The sequence below is a fragment of the Parasteatoda tepidariorum genome, chromosome 5, assembly GCF_982258835.1.
Source record: "Parasteatoda tepidariorum strain Cologne lab strain chromosome 5, Ptep-v5.0, whole genome shotgun sequence".
Lineage (NCBI taxonomy): Eukaryota > Metazoa > Arthropoda > Arachnida > Araneae > Theridiidae > Parasteatoda > Parasteatoda tepidariorum.
In genome coordinates, this window is record NC_141759.1 from 10773447 (window position 1) to 10800699 (window position 27253).

The following is a 27253-nucleotide window of genomic DNA, read 5'->3' on the forward strand; positions in this document are numbered from 1 at the left end:
TTATTTCTTCAAATTAACTGAATTAAAGAAGTCAACAATAGGATAACTGATTGTTAACTTTTGTCATCTACCTTTGAAAATTCGTATCCTTGCTGACATTAAGGCGGAATTCATCTAAATTTTTTCAAATTCGATGACTCAATTAAGCCCGTATTCTTATAACAACATCGCATTTTGCGATATGTAAAAATACAGGCTCTTGGTTGACCAAATTTATCCATCGTAATTGCGAAAATTTAGCAGAATTTCGCCCTAGAAACCCATGGATTTACAAAAAAAATATTTGCTTTCATACGGTAGATTAATGAAGAAGCTAACATAAAACGGATTTTACACTGTGCTGATACTTTACTTAAAAAAAGTTCATTAAAGAAGGAGACGAAAAATAAACTTTCTATTCGATTTTGGGGATCCCTCTGATGCGAGGGCCTGGAGCAACTGCCCCTGCTTTCGTCAGGTTCTGATGACTTCCACTAGTACAAAATACATACGGTCCGAAGTACTGCACTCCTTCACATTATATGCACTTTTAGAGCGCTTTTTCTTCATGCCAAACGATGCCGATCAAATCGGATAACGATATGACCAAACAATTATATCGTTGCCTGATGGTTAGGAAAACACTTATTCATTTTCCCGACATCGTTTGCTGGAGTTCGGGAAAACGAAAGTGCTCTTTACCGTAACGAATTGTGATTTCTTGAAACAAATTTTTTTATTAAAACCATATATAAAAGAATTTAAAGAAGTGAAAAAAAAAATTTTCATGATGATTTTTCAAAACAAACTTTTGAATCTATGTTATTTTGGTGACAGTACAAACTGCAGTAGTCGTGCCATCTACTTTTCTAAAAAATGAGAATAATCATTAACGCGTTTTTACAACAATTTTGAACTTATCAAAAATTTAATGCACTATTTTGCTCATATTCGATAATAAAATTATTAGAATGTTTGTAATTATATTATTTATTTTTTTAAAGAGTGGATAGTAAGTTCAGAAAAGAACAAATACGTGTTAATTTCAACTGGTACTGATTTCTTACTAAAATATAAAACAAAAGAGTAAAAGAAAAGAAAAAAATATCGGTACGATTCGATGGGATACGTGTGCTCTCATTCAACACGTTGTTTCCATAAATGAATTCTTTTTGTTGGAGCCGACATAAACGCTATCGTATCAGTGCGTGGAAAAACGCGCATGCTTCTGCAATGTATTTTACTAGACCCTGTATCGTCAGACGACAAACGGGTTCGTCTTGTATCGGTCGGTATCGTGCCGGTATGGGTCGGTATCATGTCCTGTAAATTTTTTCTCAATACATTACGAAAATGTTCCAGATTTTAATTGGATGTTGCTTACCGTAAAGAATCTGTCGAATATTCCAGTTTTAAATTGGATGTTGCTTACAGTAAAGAATCTGTCGACTATTCCAGCTTTTAATTGGATGCTACTTACAGTAAAGAATCAGTCGAATATTCCAGTATTTAATTGGATGTTGCTTACCGTAAAGAATCTGTCGAATGTGAGTGGGACATGATGAGTCATGAACACCCAGCTGTTCTGCAAATGAAGCACAATGATCTGAGGATAGGTTCTGTCAGCTTCATGTATGTGAAGGATCACTTGCAACTTGCTCTTCTCTCTCTGCTGCACTCCCAAATCAGCGCTCTGAGCATTCCGCTCAACAATCACCAAGCACGCTCCACTCTTGCCTATAATGGTCCTCGGAAACCATGCACTCGCAGGTGGAGTTCCCATTCCCATTTCTGTCAGCAATAGATTTCCTGCAAAAGGAGTAATATTCATTACAGATTCTGAAAAATAAGTTTAGTGGCAAATTTCGGTAATCTACTAATCGCCGGATACTTTGCCTGATGCATGGATGGCCAAACATGAATGCCCCAGTGCGGTAAGTACCCAATAATTTATAAACAATTTTGAAAATAAACAAAAGTAACGACTACTTCAGGAACATTGTCGAAAATCGGTATAACTTTATTCATTTGCCATGGAAAATCATCATCAGCATTGGCACGACAGCCCTTTGTGAGCCTGGGTCTTCCTCAGAGGTTTTTCCCATTCTGCCCTTTTCCCAGCAATTGTTTTCCAGTTCTTTACTTTTAGGATGGCAAAATCCTCATCCACACAGTCCTTCCATCTCTTTTTGGGCCCTCCTCTTGGTCTTTTATTGGAGGGGGTTGCATTAAAGACTCTCAATGCTGTTCGTTCTGGGCTCATTCTGACTGCAAGCCCGGCTCATCTCATTCTACTTAGTTTAATAGATTTAATGATAGCTATGAAAAATAACAACGTCAAATAGCGGAAATGCTTGACCACATTCTCGAAAAATAAAAACTAATTGGAAATGATCAGAAAATCAAAGTGCTTCCCTAATTACTATCGGTCTAAAATGTTACAAACATTGAGTATCTGTGCTACCACAGGCCATTCAGAATCCTGAAATTAATGTGAAATCATTTTGTGAAATTAAGATAATCTTCAAAACCACTTGTCAAGACTTTTAAATTTTTCTAGATTCTGAACACATTGCTAATATCTGGACCAGATAGCTTATGCGAGGTCATGAAATGTGCTCAACAATTTGTGTTGTCTGCCTTTTTCCAAATATTTTATAATCATGTCGTTGCTCCAAACGAAATTATACGTACCTAATATACACATATTTTTTTAGTGACTTGGAGAACTATCTAAATAAGATTGAATTTGTTGTAAAAAGACTCATTAATGATAATTAGTTTCATTAAGTACTGATAATTTCATAATTATTTAGAACTAAATTTTTCAAATTACTCATTATTATTTTTTACATAACGTAACTCATTAAGACTTGTGAAATGTTTATTAACAATAAACGAAAATTCTATCTGCGTAAATGCGCATTATCAGATTATAAATAATAATTTTTCCATAGTATGCTGTAGACCCACAGTAGACTGATCGTAAGACACGATTACCAGTAAACCACTTAATACAAGCATCAATGGCAGACGTCAGTGAGTTGGTAGGGGCTCAAAGGGTTTGCATGCGGTACTGGTCTTTTTTAAGCTGCTTTACCCTAAATTATTCCACTTCACGAGCGGGTCATTTGGTTACCAAAGCGGGGTAGCTATCCTCCGCGCAGAGCATCAAAATTGTGATGCTATATCTTCGGAAAATCCTCAGGGATGCATTCCGAATTGTCTCCAATAGCTCATTCTGTGTTGCCACTGCCACTAGAGTGATGAAAATCCTAGTCCTAGTGTTCTGATTTTATTGGGCACCTGGGCCGCGAAGCGACCCCTATCCCAATCATCTGGAATTTTATCACTATTTTGGTTGAGCATTGAGGTAACCAGGCAGTGGAGTTGCTTTTATGATGATGAAAATAATCTACTACTGCTACAATAGTATGCCGGCAAATATTGAACTCGCTGGTATTCTATTTTTTAATTCCAAAAATTACCCAGAAAAATTACCAGTAATTACCCAGAATTGTTGATCTACTCTTATTAATGCACAAATAAAAGAATGCATACCTCCAGGAATTTTGATCAACTTGTATGGTGTTTGACCTCTGTTCTTAAAATTGCAATTCGGATCCTCATCAATGAAAGAGCAGTAGAATCTTAATGGAGCCATCGGAAGATATATAGCTGGAGCAAAATATAAGCCTAATAAAAAAATATCAAAGAAAAATAAAAACAAATAATATTAATTATAAAATTATAAAGAATACTACATTTCTGTAACCTCGATATTAGGCACAAAGAAGTGCTCAGGCTGAGAGTACTGCTTTTCCTCTAGAACCAAGTGCAAAATTTTCCCTATTGTGTTCAACGTAACTCAAAAAGCTTCTACTATTTTTTGAAACTCTTCAACCCCTTTTGGCACAATGCTGCCAGTCTGGCATCAGTTATTTTTAAAATATTTCAAATCACTAAAAATATAAGACCATTCGCTTCTAAATGTAAACTATTTTTTACCAGCCACTACTTTTCAAATAATATAGAGTTCAGATATGTCTGTTTACTAGAAACTTACCTACGATGACTTATCTACTGTGACTGTTAAATTTTTACCAGTCAAAATTTTGTTGAGGCCAAAAAGGAGAAAATGGGGTCGTTGCGCCTTCGTTTCTTTGATAATTGAAAACAGAAAAGATTATCGTGAAAACTATGACTAAGAGATTGGGTAGTTTGGAAATTAATTTTTTTTTATGAAAATGTTTTTTTTATGAAAATACAAATGTTCTAATGAATCATATATTACCTATTCTGACTCACTACTTTCTTTGGTAGTAACATGATTTGAAGCTTACAGGAGGTTTTGCTCTCAAAAAGTTAATCCAGCTGATTTTTGACCTCCTCACTAGGAGTGTTTTATCGTCAAATAAAATTTTGCAGAGAAAAGAACATTGTTATAGACTACCAATTTCTCATTCTGAATGATGATTCGCTTTGAAAATGGATCATTTTCTATGACATTTAAAAATCAAATCACAGACAGAGCCGCGGTTTGTGTCAATTGATGTGCTTAACTGGCGTCATGCATCACCGTACATATTAAGGCTGTTTTACGAAGGTTCTATTGTGATGTGAAATTATGCTTTTCTGTAAATAACATGCTATTTTTATAACTGCTGTGAATTTGCAACTGTTACTCATGACTGTGATTCCAAGTTACCTGTCTAAAGCCAGCGTTTTTTTAGGAATATGGCTCAAAACGTCAATATGGGAAAAAGCCACAGTTTAGTGACAATGAAAGCGTTTGTGGTTTTATTTTTTAATATTTAAAAAACTAGGCCAATGCTGCATTACATGGGCTCGGCTCATAAAAATTTGCGAAAACAGAGAATGAAGCAGTGATTTTGATAATTTTCATTTAGGTGGAAAAATGTCGCCTAATTATCGATTTTTAAAAAATGTTTAATGACTTAAGAAATATTTAAGTTATTTGTCTGTTATAAAGTTCAGATAATTCTTCTCGACAAAATTATATAGACGGTTTAAAAACATCGCATTGCTTGAAGTGCAAGGCATTTAAGCTATTGCTTTTTTATTTTCCTTGGCGACAGATATTCGAAAAATAGTATTAATAGAAATTTTGAAAACTGGTTTTGACATTGGTGGGCTACAAATACCTGTTCTCCACACACACCGGATAATTTGTTTTGAACAGAGGTTTTACCTTTTTGATAGAGAAAATGTAAAATATACCGGAATTTCCACTTTTTACTTTCCAAATTCGAAAGGCCCCAACCAAAAACTGCTGCAAAGAAACAACGGAACTTTTTCTCAAACAAGCCTTGCTATATCAGCTGTCAAAATATATAATGATTCTGCTGCATAAGTATAAGGTTGGGTGTAAAAGAATATAATTAAATCTGAACAACCTGATCTATAATGCAAAGAATATGTCTAAAAATATTTACGGCAGAGTCCAGCATATGTTCCCGGTTCGGTTGGATCAGTATCACAGCATGAGTTGACTGGACATTCAGTGCAGGGTGTTCCAGGCTTGTATAACCTCGGATATAAATGTTCAGGTCTAAAAAGAAAATGTTTTTTTTTTTTTTAGTTTGGCGAAATTGTCATAGGGCATACAGCTTGTTATAAGTGCACACCAGGAAAGATGTACTTATGGCTATATCACACGAGAGAAAATAAGTGCAACTGTAAGTGTAATTTCTCCAAAAATTGCTCGAAAAATCCTCGTGTGATATAGAAATCACGGTTGCACGAAATATCTGCAACCGTTCAGGCAATTTCTTACGTAAACCGATCAGATCGTTTGTTTTTTATGACGTTTCAATTTTATGTGATGACATATACAAATGTAAATAAAAATGGCGGCGACGTTAGGAAGAGGATGATCGGATGAAATTTTTTTATAGATGAGACGGAACAGTTTTTTAGTTTAATAATAGCATTTCCTTTAAAATAAAAGCATTAAAAATACTTTCGCACTATGAGATGACCATCTCAATGCAGTTGATGTACTACCATAACAAGAGCCTGCACACGATTTTAGTATCGGTGAGTATAGTACACTATTTTCTAGATAAATTTTCTTTTAAAATATTTATTTATTTTAAGCTAATAAAATTAAAACTTATTATAATTTGTTCCGATTACTGTTTAATTGTTCCGATTAATGTTTTAATTACTTTAAATAGAAATAATTTCTATTTTTATATGTGTAAAGATTTATACTGGCGAAAAGCTTTACTTTGAAATATTCGCCAAGCAACTCGCCAAACTTTGTTGCATTATTATAACATAACATATAATAATGATTACATTTCATTATTTTTAAATTTAATCTTTATTTCTGTTGATTGTAAAAGCATGTGTCCGATTATTTGAAATTTTTTTATTATTATAATTATTTGTGAAATCATTATTTTATTCTTCCCTAAGAATTCTTTTAATTTTTCAAAATCTTATTTCAAAACAGGTTAGAAAATATGTGTGGTAAATATTTACCTTGTCTTTCACAAAATTATCCAATTTTTCAGTAATTATTGAAAAGTATTAAAAAAAGGTAGTATATAAAGAAGTAATTATTAAAAATGCAAATTTCCAATCTCCTTGTCTGTTTCTACATTCATCCCCTCTATTTTTTTTGTGTATGATGATTTGCATAATATTTTGTTTATAATTATTCAAAGTTAACTAATGATACTTTACTTTTTATTTATACTACGCATTTATCTTTTGGTCCTTAACTTTTCTACAATGACAGTAAGTATGTAAGTGTACCTTACTAATTTTTTAATATACTTAAATTTTAAATAGTCTTCGTTTATAAATACAATTTATTTTTCTTAAAACAAATTTCAATCCAAACATAAGGACTACAAAACCAAATATACCTGCCATCTTTCATTAGTGTATAGAATAATCTTAGAACTAGAATCAAAATATCTGTCAAACTTAAAATAAGTTTAAAAGGGATACCTAAGGACTTCATGATTTCAAATTAATGGTATTTAATCTCCCTTATTCTAATAATTTGTTGGTAAAATTTTACCATGAAAATGATTTCTTTCTTTTATTTCAGATATTTCGTATAATCCTGTAAGGTTTGTCTGGGGAAGAAGGAAAGAGATGTAATACTGTTTTTATGAAAGAAATTAAAAAATAAGAAATAAAAATGAATAATGTTCTAAATGTTTCACTTGATATTAAATGTTTCATTTTTTAAATTGATTCTTGTATTATTTAAAATGCCAAACAAAGCACGTAAAAGGCTATAACAAAATACATAATATGATATATAAAAAGCATGTTCTTAATAAAATATTGTTTTTTTCTTAGTTATTAATACATTTTAATTTATATATTGTATATTACAATAAATTTGTCCTAAAATAAATCCTATAATTTTTAATTAAATTATCTTATACCAATAATAAATGTTTTGAATTTTACAATAATAAATTGTAAGTATGACATTGAAAACCCTGTTATATTTAAAAAACAATTTTACTAAGAAATTGGAAAAAATAATTTTCATAAAAGTGATATTTCTGATATGCAATGCGTAAATGAATAAAATTGATGATCCCTTAATGCAATGTAAATTAATTTGATGACAATAAAATTCTGAGACATTGTAGTATAGACAAGTCTGACATTATTTATTATGTATTTTTTAGACTAAATTAAAAAAATAGAATTGATTTGATAGATCTAATAGTTTTGATGTTATAAATATTTTATGAGTAAAAGGTAAGTCAAAAATTGTATATTTCATACATTAAACCCTCATTTCTTCTAAAGAATTATTTCAAAGGAATTTTAAAAATGCTACGCACCACGTTTTATACCTTAGTCACTCACATCAAGATAAAAAAAATCGTCAAAATTCTAGATAGTATTTAAGTCCATCCCCCTTTCACCCCCTTATCCTTTCAGGATCGCAACACGAAATTCTTTGATATCTTGTTGTTGTTAGCATGATGGGCTATTGGCGGCGGTCTGGGAAGCATCCCAGAGGATAATCCGAAGACATGCCATCACAATTTTGATCCTCTGCAGAGGTGAGGGCAAACCCGCTTCGGTAGCCCAACGACCTGCACGCGAAGTAGAGCACTTTACGATAGAACAGTTTAACGAGGATCAATACCGCACACCCTCGATCCCTACGCAGACTGATCCAAGTGGTCACCCACCTGCACACTGACCGTAGCCAGTGATGCTTGACTGCGGTGATCTGCTGGAAACCGTGTCTTAACGATCAGTCCACTGCGGGACCATTGATATCTTAATATCATCTTATATTATTAGATAGAGATCATAATCCTTTTAATACTGTGCTACCTCACTTAGAAAGCACTTTTCAAAAAAGCTAAGCAATTTTTAAAAACGCTACGCACCATGTTTATACATTAGTCACTCAAATCAACGTAAAAAAATCGTCAAAATTCTAGATAGTATTTAAGTCCATCTCCCTTTCACCCCTTATCCTTTTAGGGACGCAGCATGAAATTCAATGATATCTTAATATCATCTCATATTATGGGGTAGAAATCATAATCCTTTTTATACTATGCTACTTCACTAATGGGGAAATAAAGTTTTTAGAATTTTTATTTGCTGCCAAAAAAAAGATTTAACACAAATACAAATGTAAAAAATTAAATCAAAATCAATCAATATTCTACAGCGTCTGTGATTTCTTTTTCCTCCCTTTACAAACGTCGTTGAGAAACTATGATATAATAGAATGATATGAAAAAAATGAAATAAGAGCCAAAAGTAAAGATAAATAACAAAATATGGTAACCCAAATACATGCAACCGTTCAGGCAATTAAGCAACCCTATCGGCAACTCCGAACGGAGGAATTGCGTTTAGAGTTGCACTTACACTTGCAGTTACACTTACGGTTGCACTTATTTTTCTCTCGTGTGATGGAGGCATTAGGTTTTTACTACTTGTTCTTGCCGCCAAATTTCCAACGATTGTTCAAAATGACCTACCAAATTTGTTAATACTACTGAAAATTTTGGATTTTTTTCTCTTTCAATTTTTCAACTTTCAATTTGTACACTATGATCTTTTTGCATAAGTCTGTAGCTTCTTACGCATTTATAAAACGTGAAAAAAAGAATAAGGGAAAAAAATTAAGCCCTTACAAAAAAACCTTTATTGAAAATAATTTAGCATGTTATTTAAGATACTCGCCAAAGAAATTTGATAAATTTTAAATAACTATACAATTTCTTTTATAATCAGAATTGTTTGGTCTAACTTGCTTTATTTATCGAGATCAAATTTGATATAATCCATTAAGGAATAATGCATTTTAAAATGTTTCACGGAAGTTTCCATTAAATGTCTTTAACCATGCATTTTACCACAGTTTTTTAAGTAGCACTACAACAAACAGCATATAAAGCAGAGTATGAATCAGAAAAAAACAGACTACTTACGAATAAAATCTATATATATATATTTCTCTTACACGGCGACAAAAAAAGCCTCATTACAACTCCCCGAATGGCAACGCTAGAAAATCGACCAATGATTGCCGTTAAAAAATGTCACATGCCATATCTAGCTGAGTCGATAGATCTCTATTTTAGTATTTTGTCGAAAGCGCTTTTTTTTCACGAATTTATATATTACGAATTTATTTGACGATTTTTGATTTATATCACGAATTTATTTGTTTTACTAGAATTTATTTGTTTATGCAGGTTTTACCATTGCAATTAACTTATTTCAATTTTTAATAGACTTAATTATAATCAAAATTTTAACCTTTTTAAAAAGATATCAGTTTTAGAAATGTTATCTTACGATTTTATACTATAGCACATTTCTAATAGGCTTAACGAATTACATGTCATTTATTTGAATTCAAATTTATTTTAATGACTTAGTATTTACTAAAAATATGTACTTTTTTTTTTTAAAAAAAAAGTTGTTCTATGGATTTGAATGAATGTTTTGAATTCTTGGAATTTTGTGCATTTGCAATGTACCTGAGTTAGTAGCGAGCGAAGCGAGCTTGGTTTGCGATATAAGATTGCGTAGCAATTTTCAGGGGTTGGCGAGCGTTAGCGAGCAGGAGGCACAGCCCACTAGTACAAATAAATTGAGCATTAAAGAAATATATTTTAACCATTTATTTCTTATAAAAATTTGCATTCCCGGTGCAAAAAGTAAATTAATATAAAAATAAATAAAAGTAAATATTGAATGATGGTAAGTGACGTTAAGAGAGTTAATCGCGTTATTTGTTTATGTCGACAACCATGCTTGACATCGCTTGCAAGTATCCAATTAAATCTGATCCGAAAATTGATTCAGATGAATTACAACCCTAGCCTAACAGCTATAACATTAAGAGGACACCATACCTCGGGAGAAACTTTTTATCGCAGATTCTCGCGCTTTCTTCAAAGAAACCTAGAGTAAGCAAAATTTAATTGTTGGAAAAAAATTTCAAAATATCAAAATGCAAGCAAATTATAGGAAAAGAACTTCTCCGTACCGTAATCTTAAGATGTCTTCTCGTAACTTATTTTCATTTAGATATTTTAAAAATTTCTCTTTAGTATTTGAAATTTCATGGCTTGCTCGTTATGGAGGTAAAAGACTAGTTGAATCAATTGGTAAGGCGTTCCCATAAGACTCCATACATAACCGTGTGATTTTATTTCAGCAGTCTTCTTCTCGAGTTGCAAGTCTTTCTTTCTTTATTTAAAACTAATTGGATGCCTAACCCACACATCATGAAAATAGTATACAGTGCATGAAAACATTTTGTATTATGCATCATCATGGTGGCATCGAGTTGCAAATGCCAAATTGTAGTTTAGTAGATGTATTTTGTTTTATTAAGTTTTTGGGAACCAAACTTGATGCCAATGAATGCGATTTAACGCTCAGCAAAGAGCAGTTGGCGAGATTTCCATAATAGAAAACAAGTTTTATAGATTAATATCTTCATAATTGAGTCAAAGTAAACGACACAAATAATTATGTGATGATATTAAGTATATATTTAAAAATTGCTATGTATGTTTGAATTTGGGCTTCCCTCCATGTTGGATTCCAATAAACATTTATGTAGCTGAAGAAAAATATTTTCAAAATGTTTTAACGTAATTTCCTAATATTTCCCCTTTTTTAATTCAAATCAGCGGCAACTTTCGCAGCGTCATTTATTTACAAAATTGAATGCTTACATAAATAAATAGTTTCCATTGGAAAGTTCTGCCTCTAGAAATTCGTTTTCAGCAGGATTTTTCTTAAAAATACATACTTTATTTTCGTTATTTCGTTTGAAAAAGTATCAAATTGTTTTATGGAGTAGTCTATACACACACTAATTCGAAAACCATTTAATATTTCTTTTTGATCTTATAATACTTACGCTGGCGAATAGTTGCACACATATATCTGTTGCGATATTCCCTGAGCTGGCCTAAATGAAACATATCCACATCCCACCTTATATGTGTGCGCCCATGCCATCTGAAACAGAAAGTCAAAAATACTTTTTTCTTTCGAGGCTTTTAATTCAAGAACAAGAAAGAAATTCACGAAGAAGGTAGTAACTAACTACCTAGCTAACTATAACTAGCAAACAGAACTCATAGTTTTTAAAAAAAGCGTTAGTTTATATTTGTTAAATTAAATATTTAAATTTACGTTTTAATTAGTAGCATCTTATTTCATAAATAAAAATCGGAATTGAATTGGAATGATTTTATTTTGAACCCAATCCAGAAGACAAAGAAACTCCTGGATCAAATATTAGGAGAAATTTGTCTTCGTGGAGGACTTTTGATGGAACTAACCCTCATTTGAGTTACATGGAGTGGAAGACTACGAGAACCTCTCACCGTTAGCCTGACGGCAAGGGGACTCTAACTCTTGATCCATCTACCACTGAGGATATTTCTCGTCAGCACTACCGTCGGTACAAGCCGGATGCGGAATTCTTATCAATAAACCATTGCTGGGATTCGAAACCGGTTCACCTCATTAGAAGGCGAACGCTCTATCCCCTGAGCCATCATGACTCAATTGGAATGAGTGGAATAACATGGGTGAAAATTCATCCTGTCCCATGTCATTACAGAAAAAAGGCTTTAACTTAAAAAAATGAACATTAAATTTGAAGCAACTGGTGTGTTAGTGGTGTAATGCAAAACTTTCAAATGAAACTGAATCTAATGTAGGCGCAACACTCATTCATATTAGGCTATAATTAATTTTAAAAAAAACAGTCTCCACCGTCTGCAGGGTTTCTAAGGATAGCAAAATGGCAATTGAAAAATTGTCTGCCAGTCGCCATCTGATCATCACTTTTTCATCATTCTATTCTTTTCTTTTTTTTTTAATAATTAAGCAAATAATATGAATATGCTATATTTTTCTGAAAATTATTTTATTTCTCACTTGTTTATTAAAATTCATCATCGTGTTTTGATAAAAGCTTCATAAGATGTGTCTTTAATTATTAATTTGAAATATTATAATAAATTAAAATATTATAATAATTTAAAATTTTAAATTTTTAAAAAAGGGACCACAGTTAAAAGTGCTACTACAGACCACTGGCTAATAGAAAAATTTTTGAATTTCGCCCAGTACTATGATTGTGCATAGCTGCTATAAATCAAATAATCTCTCTACCTACGGTTGAATTCGCTAACACGTGCTTCGAACGTGTTTTTTAAACAAAAAAGAATGCATATTGAACATATGCTGTGATTTAATAAAGTTTTGTGTCTTCAGTTTATGTTTTTCGCTGCATTTTCCAATTTTTTTTTCCCAAATGGTGGTTGAAATTTGCGAATTAGTTTTTTTCCCCATGTTCCATATTACATAACTATAAGGTTTCCCTGATTGGTTTTGTTCTAAGCAGGGACAATTTAAATATCACCTCCTTGTTTAAAAAGTGGATAATTATAAGAAAGCATATACTTTATGAGTGGATATTGTTTTAAATTTTGTACTCATGGGAATTTCCAATAATCGAATATACAACTGAAATCGAAAATGTAAAAATTTGAGTATTTTTATTATCATGGGTAACTTTAACACAATTCCAATGAAGTTCGTAATTAAATATTTCTAAAATTCTCATAGAGGAAATAATTTTACCTTTCCCCAATCTATATGAAGTATTTATTTCCTCAAATTGCTACTAAGATTCTGTATCCAAGACAGTTACAGTTATTGCAATGCTTCACTTGAAGAAAGTGCTATGATAACATTTTATAAAGTGATGATTTTTTGCAAAAGTTTATTTCGTTTCTTACTTTTTACGCAACTACAGCGATATGTTTTTGCTTATTTCTTAAGGCGACAAAGAACTTTCAAAGAAACAAAAATTTGTCAAAAAATCGATATTTTGCATTTTATATTTTTGAAATCTAGGCATTTAACTGAACATTTAAAAAAAAAATTCTGGAATAAGAGCAAAATTTATGAAGTTATGGCCATTTCAGTTTTGACCACACCCCTTTGTTTACCTTTTTTTGCCTGCTTAAAATTAGTTAAAATTAGTTTAGTTTAAAATTAGTTGAATATTTTGTTAATTTTTTTAAAAAAATTTAAAGTATATAATTATTAAACTAGCTCATTAGACAATATTTATAGATATTTATATCAAAAACAAGAAATATTTGTTCAGAAGTAAAATTTGCAATGAAAAAGTAGTAAAAGTCATTTTTCTCAAAATGTCTTTTTTGACAAATTTACAAATTTCAAACTGTTCCAGCGTAATGAATTTTCATTCTATTGACCTGAGAATTTAATGCTATATATTTATGAATATTATTAACATTTTGTTGGAAAAGTTTTTTGAATTAAGAGAATAGATTTTTTTTTATACATGATATTTTATAGAGGAATGATGATTTTTTCCTAAAAATGTAGGTTTTTTACTGTTTTTTTAATGTTATTCGTTTCTATAATAAAAAATAGAAAAAGTACTCCCAACAATTTTTTCAATATTATCTAATATGTAATATTTTAAAAGAATTTTGTCATTTTGACAAAATTTCAGACGCGAGGAGTAATATAAAAAAAACATAAAAAATTCAAAAATTTAAATTTTTTAATTTCTTAAAATTTGAAATATTTTTTTTGAAATTTTGTATAACAGTTGTTTTTAACAATATAAATGTATTCTGAAAATTTCAAGCAAATCCCTTGATAATTCCAAAAAAAAAATTTGAAAGTCCCTTGTCGCCAAGGAGTAATCTTAAAGAATATGTAACGAAAAGAAGGAGAAAAAATATATATAAAACATAAAAATCTTTGTATAAAATGTAAGAATTGACATGTGGAATATAAATACTAATCTATATATATCAAAATTAATTTATACATCCTTCAGGACTGGCCAAGGAAAAAAGAATCGCTTCACAAGGTACGCACGCTCCTAGAGTAGAAGTACTTAGTGGTACGTATAACGAAATAGTACGAGATATAATATGAAAACTCCGCATTGAGATCATACTCGTACGATTATGGGCCGCTATACCCTTTGGACCAGGCTTCTGGTATACTGGAAATGTAAATTTAATTCATATTAACTTAATTAATAATTACCAGTATCCCAGAAATTTTGTTTCATTTGATGAAGACGCTAATACTTTCTAAAGGGAATTTAGTGAAGCTATAAGGCATAATCTAAATGAAGGGAATATTGGGAATATCTTAAGCTATAGAGCATATTCCAAATGAAAGGAATATCTTGAAATTATAAAAATTCTCCGACAGAAGAGCCAAAAATCAAAAGAGTTCGTTCATTTTTGATATCATGGCCCTCGAAATGAGAACCACGGAATCACGTATATGTGATCATATTCTTGAAAGGGTTAAATATACGTATTTCCATACAAACCAATGCATTTTCATCTTCCAGTGAAAGAAGTATGATAGATGTCACTTCTTGTGGAACCATCTAACAATAAGAAAGAGAAACGAATTTGCACATGAAACTTACGTGTGAAAATTGTAAGTTGCTCGGGTCAAGCCTCATTCTTTCTAAAAGAGCCTTCTGGAATTGGTCAATTTCCGCATACCACTGAGATATCACTGCTGTCCATTCGTGTGGAAGTTCGCAATTGCCAACACAGGAATATTCTCTCAGAGCCATATTCTGAGCTACGGGGTAGCTTCCTGAAACAAATTTGGTCTCATGATAATTTGCTAATCATGTTACGGAGATTCAACTCTTTTTGTACCTCTTTTATCTAATGTTACGATTTTTTAAACGGATTTTGCTCTCACGTAGAGATAATCAAAACCATGTATCAAAATTCTGCCCAAAATCTGTAAGGAACCTAGATGTTTCCCATATATATATATATATATATATATATATATATATATATATATATATATATATATATATATATATATATATATATATATATATATGGTGGTGAAAAACGAAGCAGCATAACCATACAACTATTATCGGCGGAGGTGTAAAATGCAATGGTGAGTGATTCTCCAAGAATTGTTGACCTTCAACTGACGTCACTTAACAGGATGCGTATGCGCGATGCAAAATCGGTTCTTCAAAAATGACAATCGCAAACAACTCATAAAATATCTTCTAGAAGTCTTTTTTTTCCACTGGGGGAATAAATACTTGGATGGAATAAAATATTAATTCGCTTTGTTGATCGTAATTTAGAAGACTGATACTGTACCGAATTAATAACTAACATTTTACGAGTAAACAATTTATAAATTCTGCCCTGGGAACAAATATCCATAAAAAATGTAACAAACAATCCTATAGCTAATCCTCAGCAATTTGAATTTTTACAGTGACTTCCTAGTTTTTTTAAAAAAACAATGTAAGGCCAAGCAGAAATATTCTTCCAAACATCTTTATTAGTTTTTGAATGTGGATGCGAAGTTTCTCACCCACTTATGACTTGTGGTGACACATGAGTAAAAATTCCAAAGAAGACGTTTGTTTATAGAAATTGCAGTAAATTAATGGAAGACATGCGACCAACTAAAACATACAAGCTACTTTCTCTTTTCACGGTATGAGTTCGATCACTTTATCATTTCCTACCGAGTTTATTTGTAGTTATGGAAGCATAATTTATAAATTTGGGTATTTATAAACACAGAAATTCACGTTGATAGACGACTCTTTACTGAAAGTATAATTATAAAATTCCCATACAATATATGATCGAAAAAATGATATTAATTTAAAATCTAATGCCAAATACATTTCTTTTAGCAAATCATGTATACATATACAGATATATACATCAAATAGAAAGTTTAATATATTTTATTTAATCCTTGTTGGTTAATTCTTCAGGAATTGACGAACCGAATTAAAGGGAAGAGATCAGTGAAAAAAAGTTAGAGAAGTTTACTGACTTGTCGCTCGACATATTTCGCAGTCATGCTCATATCTGCATTGCCACGCCCACTTTTGCGCTATATCTGCTAACTCCTTATCCCAAGTCTGAAATCAAACAAAAACAAATATATTTACGACTGATTTAATTAAGGCGTTTCACCAATTAAACTTATTACAATTTTGGGAAACATTTGGTAGGAAAATAGAGATTTGACAAAATTATGAGTCATTTGTAACGGAAAGAATTAGTTCAAAAGAATGACAAGGCATGAAATAGACACTTCTAAAATATAATTTGAAGAGTAATTTATAATTATTACTATATTCTTTATTTTTCAGATAAATTCCTTATTCTAACTATTCCCACTTTTCACAACAATTACAGCAATAAATAAATAAAAAAAAATAAGTATTGTGTTTCTTCAATGAAATTAAATTTTTTTCTATGATTGTGCTGATTAAAAAGGTGACCTAGTTCTACTTTCATAAACATTCTTCAAACAATAAAATTCCTAAGACAATATCAAATAATAACAATAACATTGCTAAAACAATAATAAATGATAACAATAACATTCCTTAACCCCTTGACGTAGATTTGATCTTCTTTGATTGCACTGTAAACAACAACAACTATATATATATATAAACTGCTGTTTGTAGAAAATGCAACACCATGAAAGAATCATCAGAATCAAATGAAATTTAATGCAGAAACGACTTGTACTGATACAAATAAATGATGAAATTTTCAAAACAAAAGAAACAAATTAAGCGTCCGAAATCAGTATTTGGTGCAGCCACCACGCGCTGCAATAAGTGCTGCTATACTACGTGGCATGGAGTCAAACAGATGTTGAATATCTGCTTGAGGAAGAGAATTCCATATCGCTTGTATGCGCAACCAAAGTTCGTCTTTGGAAACTGCAGGACGCGGATCACGAGTGAGACGCCGACCAACCATATCCCACACGTGCTCAATAGGCGACATATCCGGCGAATAAGCAGGCCAAGGAAGAAGTTGCATGCGTTGTGCTGAACAGAAGTCTCTAACAGTCCGCGCAACATGTGGGCGTGCATTATCCTGCTGAAAGATAGCTCCAGGGATGCCTTGAAGGAAAGGAACGACTTCGGGCTGTAGCACTTCACGGACGTATCTGTTGCTATTGAGATTACCCTCAATTCGTATCAAATTGGATCGTCCATGATACGAAATCGCACCCCAGACCATAACTCCGGGTGTTCGACCACTATGTCGTTCAATAATACACTCAGGAAGGCAGCGTTGACCGGCATAACGTCTAACACGAACACGGCCATCATGGGTCCACAAATTGAAGCGTGATTCATCTGAAAAGACAACTTGGTGCCAATCAGCTCGCCAGTCTCTGTGCTCAAGAGCCCACTGCCGACGCAGCCGTCGATGATCCGCCGTGAGGGGAATCCTGTATAATGGCACCCTTGCACGCAATCCACGGCGCAGCAGACGACGACGAATTGACGAAGCCGACAATTGTACACCTGTAGCAGTAGACCAATGTGCTGCCAGCTGCCTGGAGGAAGCTGTGCGATCATTCACCGCCATGCGGAGCTGGTGTCGATCATCGCGCTCTGACGTCACCTTCTGTCGTCCAGTGCCTGTTTTTCGAGTTGTTCGGTGCTCGTCGGTCCACTGCTTCCAAACTCGCATCACTGTGGAACTGTTCCGCTGCATACGAGCTGCTATTGCGCGATAGGAAAATCCTCCTTCTCGAAGGCCGATTATCCTCCCTCGTTCAAACTCCGTAAGTTGCTTGAATTTCTTATTCTTCCGTCGTGGAGGCATACTCAGGTCTCACTAAACGTTTGCCACTAACAAATAATCATAGACTATTTTCAACGTCCCGCTACAGCACTTTATTTATACGCTTTCAGCATCAATTCAGAGGGCGCTGCGCGCGTCACGCACGCGCGATGGCTCTGAAACTTTATTAATTTGCATAATATCCTATAATTGACATTTGCTGCGAATTTCATTTGATTCTGATGATTCCTTCATGGTGTTGCATTTTCTACAAACAGCAGTTTATATATATTCTTCGAGAAGCCAAAAAATTATAATACAGCTAATTTTAACTAGATGTTTAATTTTGAAAATTACAAAAAAGATATAAAATTCAGACCAATAGCTTCTCACTTTACATCAGACGCCTCATATTACAATCATCAGAATAAATAAAAGCTTAAACAAATTTCTTAATCATAAATCCACCTGTAACATCAGCTTTAACAACTACAATACTGAAGGTTTTATTAAGCGTTTTCCCACGCTGACTTCAATCAGCATCTCAAACTCAAGTCACACATAGTTTAGAGCAAGCTGATCCGTTTTGTTTTCATTATTATTGTTTATTCAAGTGCTTGAATCTTCCTGACAGTAACCGCATTGCCTGCTAGACAATAGTTAAATACAATTTCAACAAATACATGTTAAATATCTCTATAATTATAATGTACCATTTGCAGCATGTTCGAAGCTGAAGGTAGACCTCCTCCTCTTGTCTCGGATCCCATGGCGATGGTGCTTCTAAACTGATTGTGAACGTTGACTATTTCATCCATTTCGGCCTGCTTATCTGTCATGGCGTACTCAATGTAAGAGCACTGAAGATTGTAGGACAAACAGGCAGAATGATCCTTAGAGAAGGATTTGTAGTTATCATCACATTCCTGTGTCACAACAATCAGAGAGCGAATGCAAAGAATTACAAGCGTGGTGATTGTTTTCTTCAGCATCGTATAGGAAGGATCTAAAAAAAAAAATCCAACCTGAGAAAACTTGCTCTTCGTTGAAATTGTCAGCATGATTTGTCTTAGATCTTTCCTTCGCTGGAGAAAATGTTCTGTTTTAGTTGAATGTATTTAAATTTTTGTTTGGGAGTTTTTCCGTTTGATGGCAGGACTAAATTATTGTTAAATTGCAAATTCCAGTTTTTAAACAAATATCGCATTAGCAACTCCAACTGCTGGCATTACACTCTAAATAAATAAAATATTTTTCAACTATGCAGTGCTTAAAAATTTAAAAAATCCTAACTGCTACGGATTTTCGGTAGTTTCAGAAGAAAAAAATTTCTTAGTGGTAGCAAGGGTGATTATTTTAATTAATTAGAATTAAAGGAATTTTGTTCACCATTGAATAGAAGTCATTTAAACAGATAGATATGAAGAAATATTGATTAAAGCTTAAGTTCACCCCCACTGCTTGCTAATTCAACGATCAACCTCAAACTGTGTAACATTTTATGATGATTTGGTTAGGGCCTTTTCCCTGCTCAGGTGCCCAGCTAAAACAACATACAAAAGCTTAAATTCCAATATTTTTTTCTTTTAGTTTGCTTAAAAAAATTCTGCTTCTGCTAAAATATTAATTTTCAACTGCCTCAAATAGTTTGAGTTTCTGTAATAATGATTTCTGAAAAAGAATGGAACGCTTTGAAGCAAATAGCTTTGCACACGCGCACAATTCCAGTGAATTCGAATATTTTTTAAATTAGTGGTACAAGACATAGCATGAATCGTTGGGGAAGGTTAGAACCTCTATATTATCTTTCTCATTTTAGTTCCTTATTTTTAATTAAAAGAATAATAATTTGCTGCTTTTTACAAAGTAAATTTGTTAAGGGAAGTGATTAATGAATGTTTGAGATATAAAAGACACAAAAGCAACTTGAACAAAGCACAGAAAAAGATACATAAATAAGCATCTTATATTGTTTCGATAAAAACATCCTACAAAAACAAGAATATTTTCATTTTATGAAACAAGACTTTCAAACAAGACAACAAGACAAACAAGAATATTTTCTTTGAAAGAGGAAAATTATAACATAATAATAATGCTAATAACATTAACACTTGGGAACTATTATTTTTATTACAGAGATTGAGAGGACTATATATCAGTAATCAGTTTTGTTCATAAAGTTACAAATTGCATTTAAAAGGACATTTTTAGTCTATTTTTTGTTTAATTGTTTAAATTTGAAAACATTTTGTGTAACAGGGATCCAAACAAATGTTGCGGCAAACTTCTAGGTAAGTTTATTGCACATTGTCAAGATTAAAATTACGTAAGACGTAAAATTGCACTGGCGTACGTGTGTAGGGCTCTTTTCTTATTCAGAAGAATACACAAGGACACAGCATTCGACAAAAATGCAGAAAATGCTGACTGATGAAATTTAAAATTTTATTTAAAAAAATTTTAATTACTGACTTCTCATTACTTTTTTTTAATTTGCTATTGGAAGTTGTTTTAAATATGAATAATTTGAAAGTAGAATTTATGATTGAATAATTAAGGAGAAAATAAATAAAAGTTATTTCAGCTTTTACCAAGTTTTTCATTTTTAGTCACCTGTGGAATCCCTGCACATGAAGAAATAGTTCATGGCAAGAAAGCGCCCCACCCGGGTTATCAAGCGATATTAATCTTGATGATGTGCCCTAACTGCCCTGGAAATTTGTAGTAACATTCATACCACCTTCAGCCGCATATTACGTTTCTAAATTAGTGCATTTCTAAATTAGTATGAAAAAGAGACGTTTCTAAATTAGTACCAAAAAAAAAACTAAGAAATTGTGTCTTAAAAAACTATCTTAGAGAGAGCATATTTGAAATCAGCGATATTAAAATATCAAAGTTCTGTAAAAGAAATCCCATTAAACAGAAAGCAAAAAGGAAAAAAAAATGCCATCCAGTGTCATATATACCATCTTGAAACTTGGCTACGAATTACGTGACCAAGGTCCAAAATCTATGAAAATATTTTTCAGATTATGATTATTAATTTATGATTATTAGTAATGATTATTAGTTATTATTATAAATTTATTAGTTTTTGGCTGCCATTAAAATTTTGTCTACACTTATTTTACTGAAAATTAATGTCGTTAAAAACGCAATAAAGACTATCAAAATTAATCTCTGCTAAATTGCTGAATACCTTATACCATATTTATGTGTGAAATGAAAGAAAAATTAGTCGAAACATTAGTATTGTGAGACATTAACTGTAAAAAAGTTGACTAAATATTACCTTTATTGGTTAAATGCAAAATTCTGAGCACAATATAAACAAATACAATAAAAGTTGAGGTTATCTTTTTAATGCGTGATCTACTTTGCACATTATTCTGCTTGCTATAACCAAAATAATGGAACTACCAGTAAGTAAATCATTTTTATTTTCATTCTTCCTTAATAGAATGCGCTCACATTTTCGAAAACATTCACTGTTACTTTTCAATGAGAACATTTTTACTTCGAAGGTTGCTGACGTACAGTTACTTTAACTTTGACTCCTTTTTATTGAAAAAAAAGTCAATGGAGATGTCTTAGCAGCCGTTACTTAACTTACCTGTCCAATGGAAAAACATCAATCAAGAATGCATTACAGATAGCAACCAATAGGAACACGTTTATAATATTATGTGATGTGAGTATGAATCGTCCAAAAGAAATGGTGCAAACGATAATTGATTCATTTATTCCGCTCAGTGATATAGTTCAGCCTCTGATTTGTAAGCTCCATTACGTAAAGATGAAACTCGGAGTTTTAAACAGTTTTAAAATACAGAGAAATACATAAACATATACATAACCTCCACCATTTGATATTTCATTTGAGATTCCAACGGTAGTTTACAATGCACCAAAAAATTATCACCCTGAATATGATCTAATGATGGTGTTTCGATTGGCAAGTTTTTGAATTAATATCAAAATTAGCTCACCTGAGATTTCTTGCTGCTATAAAAAATAATGTTAATTATCTGAAAAATAGGAATTCGATTTATATACCAAGAAATGGGACAATAACGTATGCTATTTTCATTTGATTTATTTTGATTTTTAAAAATGATTCCCATTACAGGAATAACATCGCTAGCCTCGATTTCAATGGCAAGCCAAACATAAACAGAATACTTTTTTAATGTTATTAATAAAAGTTAAAGTTTTTCATTGAAATTGAAAACAGCGCCATCTATCTACGAAATGTTTTATGAACTAAACAGATGGTATTTCCGCGTTGTAAAATTTGTTGTACACTTCAAAGAACTTGATTTTTTTAAATTCAGGTGTGTTAAAACTAGTCTTTTTGGGAAAGCCGCAGAATTTTTTTTAAAATATTCCTTTTTAGTTTAGTTTTTGTCTGAATGTATATGTTTCCCAAGAACGAATAGATTTGCACACATCAGGGAGTAATATAGGGGATAAGGACTTCCCACTTTTCCAGTGGGGGGGGGGTTGAAAAGCACACGCTATTGACAAACCGGATTCAAGCACAAAAAGTATATTATTTTCTGACATTCCAGCCGTATCTAGACATTGAGAGTAATCTGTGATCATTAAAAAGCAGTTTAATTAAAATTCTAAAATATTTTTATTTCTGAAAAACCATTATATCATTTTGTATATTGCTTAAAGATATCTATGAATCACTTGTAATTTACTTATTTGCTTATTTAAGTCTTAAACTTAAGTTTCGTTTTTATTAAGTTTTTGATTTCAGAACTTTAATTAATTACAATGCAACAGAAGGAGAGATATTTGCGTATTCAACCAAAGTTACTAGTTTGAAGTGTCTTAGAAACACGTTTTGAGACAAATATTATAAACAAAAAAGCGCGTTGTATCAGACAACTTCAAAAGTATAAATTAATGATGTAGATCACGCGTGGTACCAAGTAATGTTGTTCACTTTACTTATCTGATACAGCGAATATAAAATAATTCAAGCGAAGACAAAATAATTAAATACTAGGAGGCTTCGCCCCCTGCTCGCTAACGCTCACCAACCCCCGGAACTGCTTTCGCAGTTCATTTCGGATTGCTTCGCAATCCAATGCTCGCTTTGCTCGCTCATTGGATACGCTCTGAACGTCTAGCTTTTGTATACCTTTTTGAATACTGAAGTTCCGAAAACTTTTCACTGTAGAAAATTCTAAACCTGTACATTTCAATATTAATTTGAAATTGCAAACAGTTCACATATTTTTCTTAAGGCCTGGTTTTTTAGGACAGGACGCCGTCAGCTGGAAATCAGCGTTAACCTCTGATTGGTCCATTTGTGAGTTTGATACTATACGTCATCGAACGCTCATCTTGAACTACACTTGCCGTCCAACTCAACTGCAGTTGGATTACAGCGTGACGTTAACCACAGAAGCAATGGCGGACAACATCCAACAGCACATTGAAATCAGCCAAGATTTTGATTTTGACATTAAACATAGGTTCTTCATTAAACATAGCATTCTTCATTTAGCTCAGCTATAATGTGTTTTTTCTTGGACAAAGTCATTATTTGTTCTCTAAAACACTGGTCGACAGTAACAAAATCAATACAAATTCAAAATAAATATTTGTTTACGTTATCAAGGCATGCGCAATGAGAGATAATGTCTGCGTTGGACCGACTGCTCACGCTGAGCTAACAAAAAAGTATTTTTTTGGCATCAGCTCTACGTCAACTTTCCGCTGACGCCCAGATAAGGCGCTAGTTCTAAGAAACCAAGCCTTGAGCTAACAAACCAGTATTATGTTGGCGTCAGCGGGACGTTGACGTCCTGCTGACGCCCAGATAAGGCGCTTGTCCTAAGAAACCAGACCTTTAATGGTTCGAGGGGATGACTTCAAATATGCTACTTAATTAGTGCAGACGATATTTCAAGTAACGAAATCAGACACAAAAACGTACTTTCTCTGAATAGACATACCTCTTTTTGACGGATTAGGATTTCTGCGGCCGCATTGCCGCAATCTGGTAAATATGGTCCAAAAAGTTTGGTCTGGAGAGTGATCTAAACTTTAGATCTCTTAGCTATTTTTAATTTTTGCGCATTTCACCGCATCTCGAGCAGCTGTTTAAGCAAATATTAGAAAATTTTCATGCAGTTATAAAATTCGTATGTCCAAAGATAAATCTATGCAAAAAAAAAATTTAGAAATATTTATTATTTTATTTAATAACTAGCCGCTTAAGGCGGCCAGCTGTCCGCCACACTAAAAGTTTTCGCAAATAAAGATTTTTAAAACATAGCAGGAAATCTGAAGATTAGTGGACAATTAAAGTGTTCCTGTCCTGCAATTTTGTCTTCAATATTAAAATCTAAGTGCTTATCTGCTGAAACTTTCTGAAAATAACTAATTACATTTGATAAAAACTGTTAAAATAAAGAATAGAAAAACCAAAGAGATCCAAGGTAAGAGTGATCGTTAATTAAAAAACAATTAAATTCCTATTTTATATAGCTACAACGCTTAAGAAAAAAAAAACTAAAATGCTAAATACATGAAAAGAACACGAAAACGAATTAATTTTTTATGGTATCAACTTCTATTTCCATATAATTTTTTATGGTATCAATTTCTATTTCTATATGGCGACAAAAATTATCGTCTTCGCTTAAGAAAAAAAAAAATAGAGCGTGGAAAGAAGAAAAACTTATCACAATTATGAACAACAACAAATATATCAAAGCGAAGCGTTCTATTTACGTATCGAATATGTTGCCACATTTTTAATACAAAAGTTAAACTTTTCTCCACTTTGATAAATGTAAACTAATGCGAACCTTACAATTAAATTATTAATTCATTCATACATTATTGGTTTAAGTTGTCGAAAATTAATATTTCAATTGTAAGGTTAGCATTAGCATACATTTATAAGAGTGGAGAAAAGTATATGCATTTTTCAATAGTTTTTTGAATATGGCTCTTTAAAGACGAAAAAGCATAGATTTTCTTGCAAAATTACTGATAACTAAAAAACTAATCCAAATTTTTGAAAAAGAAAAAAAATACTTCTTCATTATGTTAAAACACAATTATGTGCCGAGTTTTGTGCCTGGGCGAGGCTTCTGGGGAGATATATTGTGATTACAGACACACACACACACACACACACAGCCGCGTTTATTATTATGTATAGATATTCGAGAAGAGTTCGAATTTCAAGGTTAACAATTTTTTACATCATTTAAAGTACGTAATTTTGCAGAGCGAAATCGGTTAAATCGTTTCTGAGAAATCTAATTTTAAATATAAGACTTTTTTCACATAAAAAAGTTCCTACAATTTGTACCTATATTAGTATATTAGGTACTTTAAATAAATAATCTCAAGAAACAGAAACGGTAAGATATTACTTGATTAAAAACTTTATTTGCTTCCAAAATGAACAAATTGAAAATAACAGTGGACTTGTTTTGAGCGTTGGAAAAAAAATGACCCCATTTTTTAGACCCGAATGGCGTGAATGAGTTTTTTTTACCCTATTTATAAATAACACTGGAGAACAAGTTTTTACTACTGTTACATGAGATTTTTCAAATGGATCTTTGATACTTTCGTATTGTGAATTTTAAATGTGCAGTTGTTTTTTCTATCTAAGCAGTTTGTTTTAAAAGTGATATTTTTAGTCTAATTTCGTCGAAAAGTACAAGTTTATAAACGTTAGGTATTATAAGGGAATACGTCAAGATTGCACCAAACATCCAAGTGAGTTAAGGTACATCATCATGGTTAAAATAGTATAAGAACCCATGACCGAAAATAGAATCATACGCAGATAGGAGAGCTTCCTTAGAACTGTTTCTTCGTGTACTTCTGAATGAAACATTACAGGAAAGCCCCCCTAGAACGATGATGACGTTCTAGGGGAGCGACGTACGATGACATTTTCGGACTCGGGTTCCTATGCTATTTTATTTCTAATGATGTGCCCTTGTACATTTCGACAAAAATTGACTAAATTGAACAACACCCGCAGCTTTAGGATCAAAACTGATTTCAAATTTAAAATTCTCACTCCCGAATAAAGCAAGATTTGTATAAATATTACAAAATATTTATTCCCCGGTGTAATTAAACTAAAGTATATCATGGAAGATTGTTAAAAAAAACTGTGTTGTATAAATTTAATTCAACAATATTTGATTCACAGTTCATTATTGACATGAATCAGAAGAAAAAACTCAACTTTAGAACTATAAATGTAATTGCAGCATTAAAAAAAAATTAACAGAAGCTAAGAAGACTACGACAGAGCCAAAAAATCGTAAATAATACCCTTAAAATTTACAGCGTAAACCAACTGCTTTATTTTATTGCTAATCGAGGGATCTGTTGCAAGTAAGATTATAAGAAACTTTCAAGAAAACGTTATTATGACTTCGCTAGAATGTCGTAATGTATTATTCATTCGTGGTCTTAAGTATACGTTAATATTTAACGTTACCTAGTTGTTTCAAATGGCATAATAGCCTGCAAGTGACAAAGTGTGGGTTTCTCGATCCTGATTGGTTGTTGAAATGTGTCATTTGCTTATGTTACCAATTGTTTTTTTCCATTTTATTATGAGTAAATCAAGCCAGTCAAGTGTCAATTCTCTTAAGTGGCGCATTCTTTATTCTTTCACAAGGCTCTTTCACAATTCTTCATCCATAGCATTCTTACTTAACACAAATGTAGATCATAAACGAACTAACCATTCTGCGAAGTTTACAGGTACACGAAACCAAAATATATCACTATTACCATAAACTACACAAACAAGTAAAAATCTAAGTTAAGTAAACGACGTAGCAGAGAAAGAATTAAAATTTAGCATAATCGATGTGCGATACGGCGTTGTATTTAACTAACTTCACGTTAACTAGTATTTTAATTGTTGTGAAAAAAATTAAATCAACTTTAACACTGCATCTTGTTTATAAACGATCAACTGACACTAAGGACATAGGCCACGTGACTGTGTATCAGTCATAGTCTTCTTCTCGAGTTTTTGTACCAAATTATTTCCAATTTATGGGAATTTATTC

The 27253-nt window shown here is 32.1% G+C and overlaps 1 protein-coding gene across 1 annotated transcript in view; it reads right to left on the reverse strand.

The window, feature by feature from the left end:
* Positions 1–19156, reverse strand: part of LOC107453067 (cysteine-rich venom protein AnHyalC) — a 41912-nt gene extending 22756 nt beyond the window's left edge. The window contains exons 1-8 of the mRNA XM_071185729.2: positions 18878–19156; positions 16399–16486; positions 14987–15162; positions 14885–14944; positions 11396–11496; positions 5436–5551; positions 3541–3675; positions 1508–1788 (exon numbers count right to left, since the gene is read on the reverse strand). Coding sequence (XP_071041830.2) covers positions 1508–1788; positions 3541–3675; positions 5436–5551; positions 11396–11496; positions 14885–14944; positions 14987–15162; positions 16399–16486; positions 18878–19156 — 1236 coding nt within the window. The remainder of the gene's footprint in view (positions 1–1507; positions 1789–3540; positions 3676–5435; positions 5552–11395; positions 11497–14884; positions 14945–14986; positions 15163–16398; positions 16487–18877) is intronic.
* Between the last annotated feature and the right edge of the window lie 8097 nt (positions 19157–27253).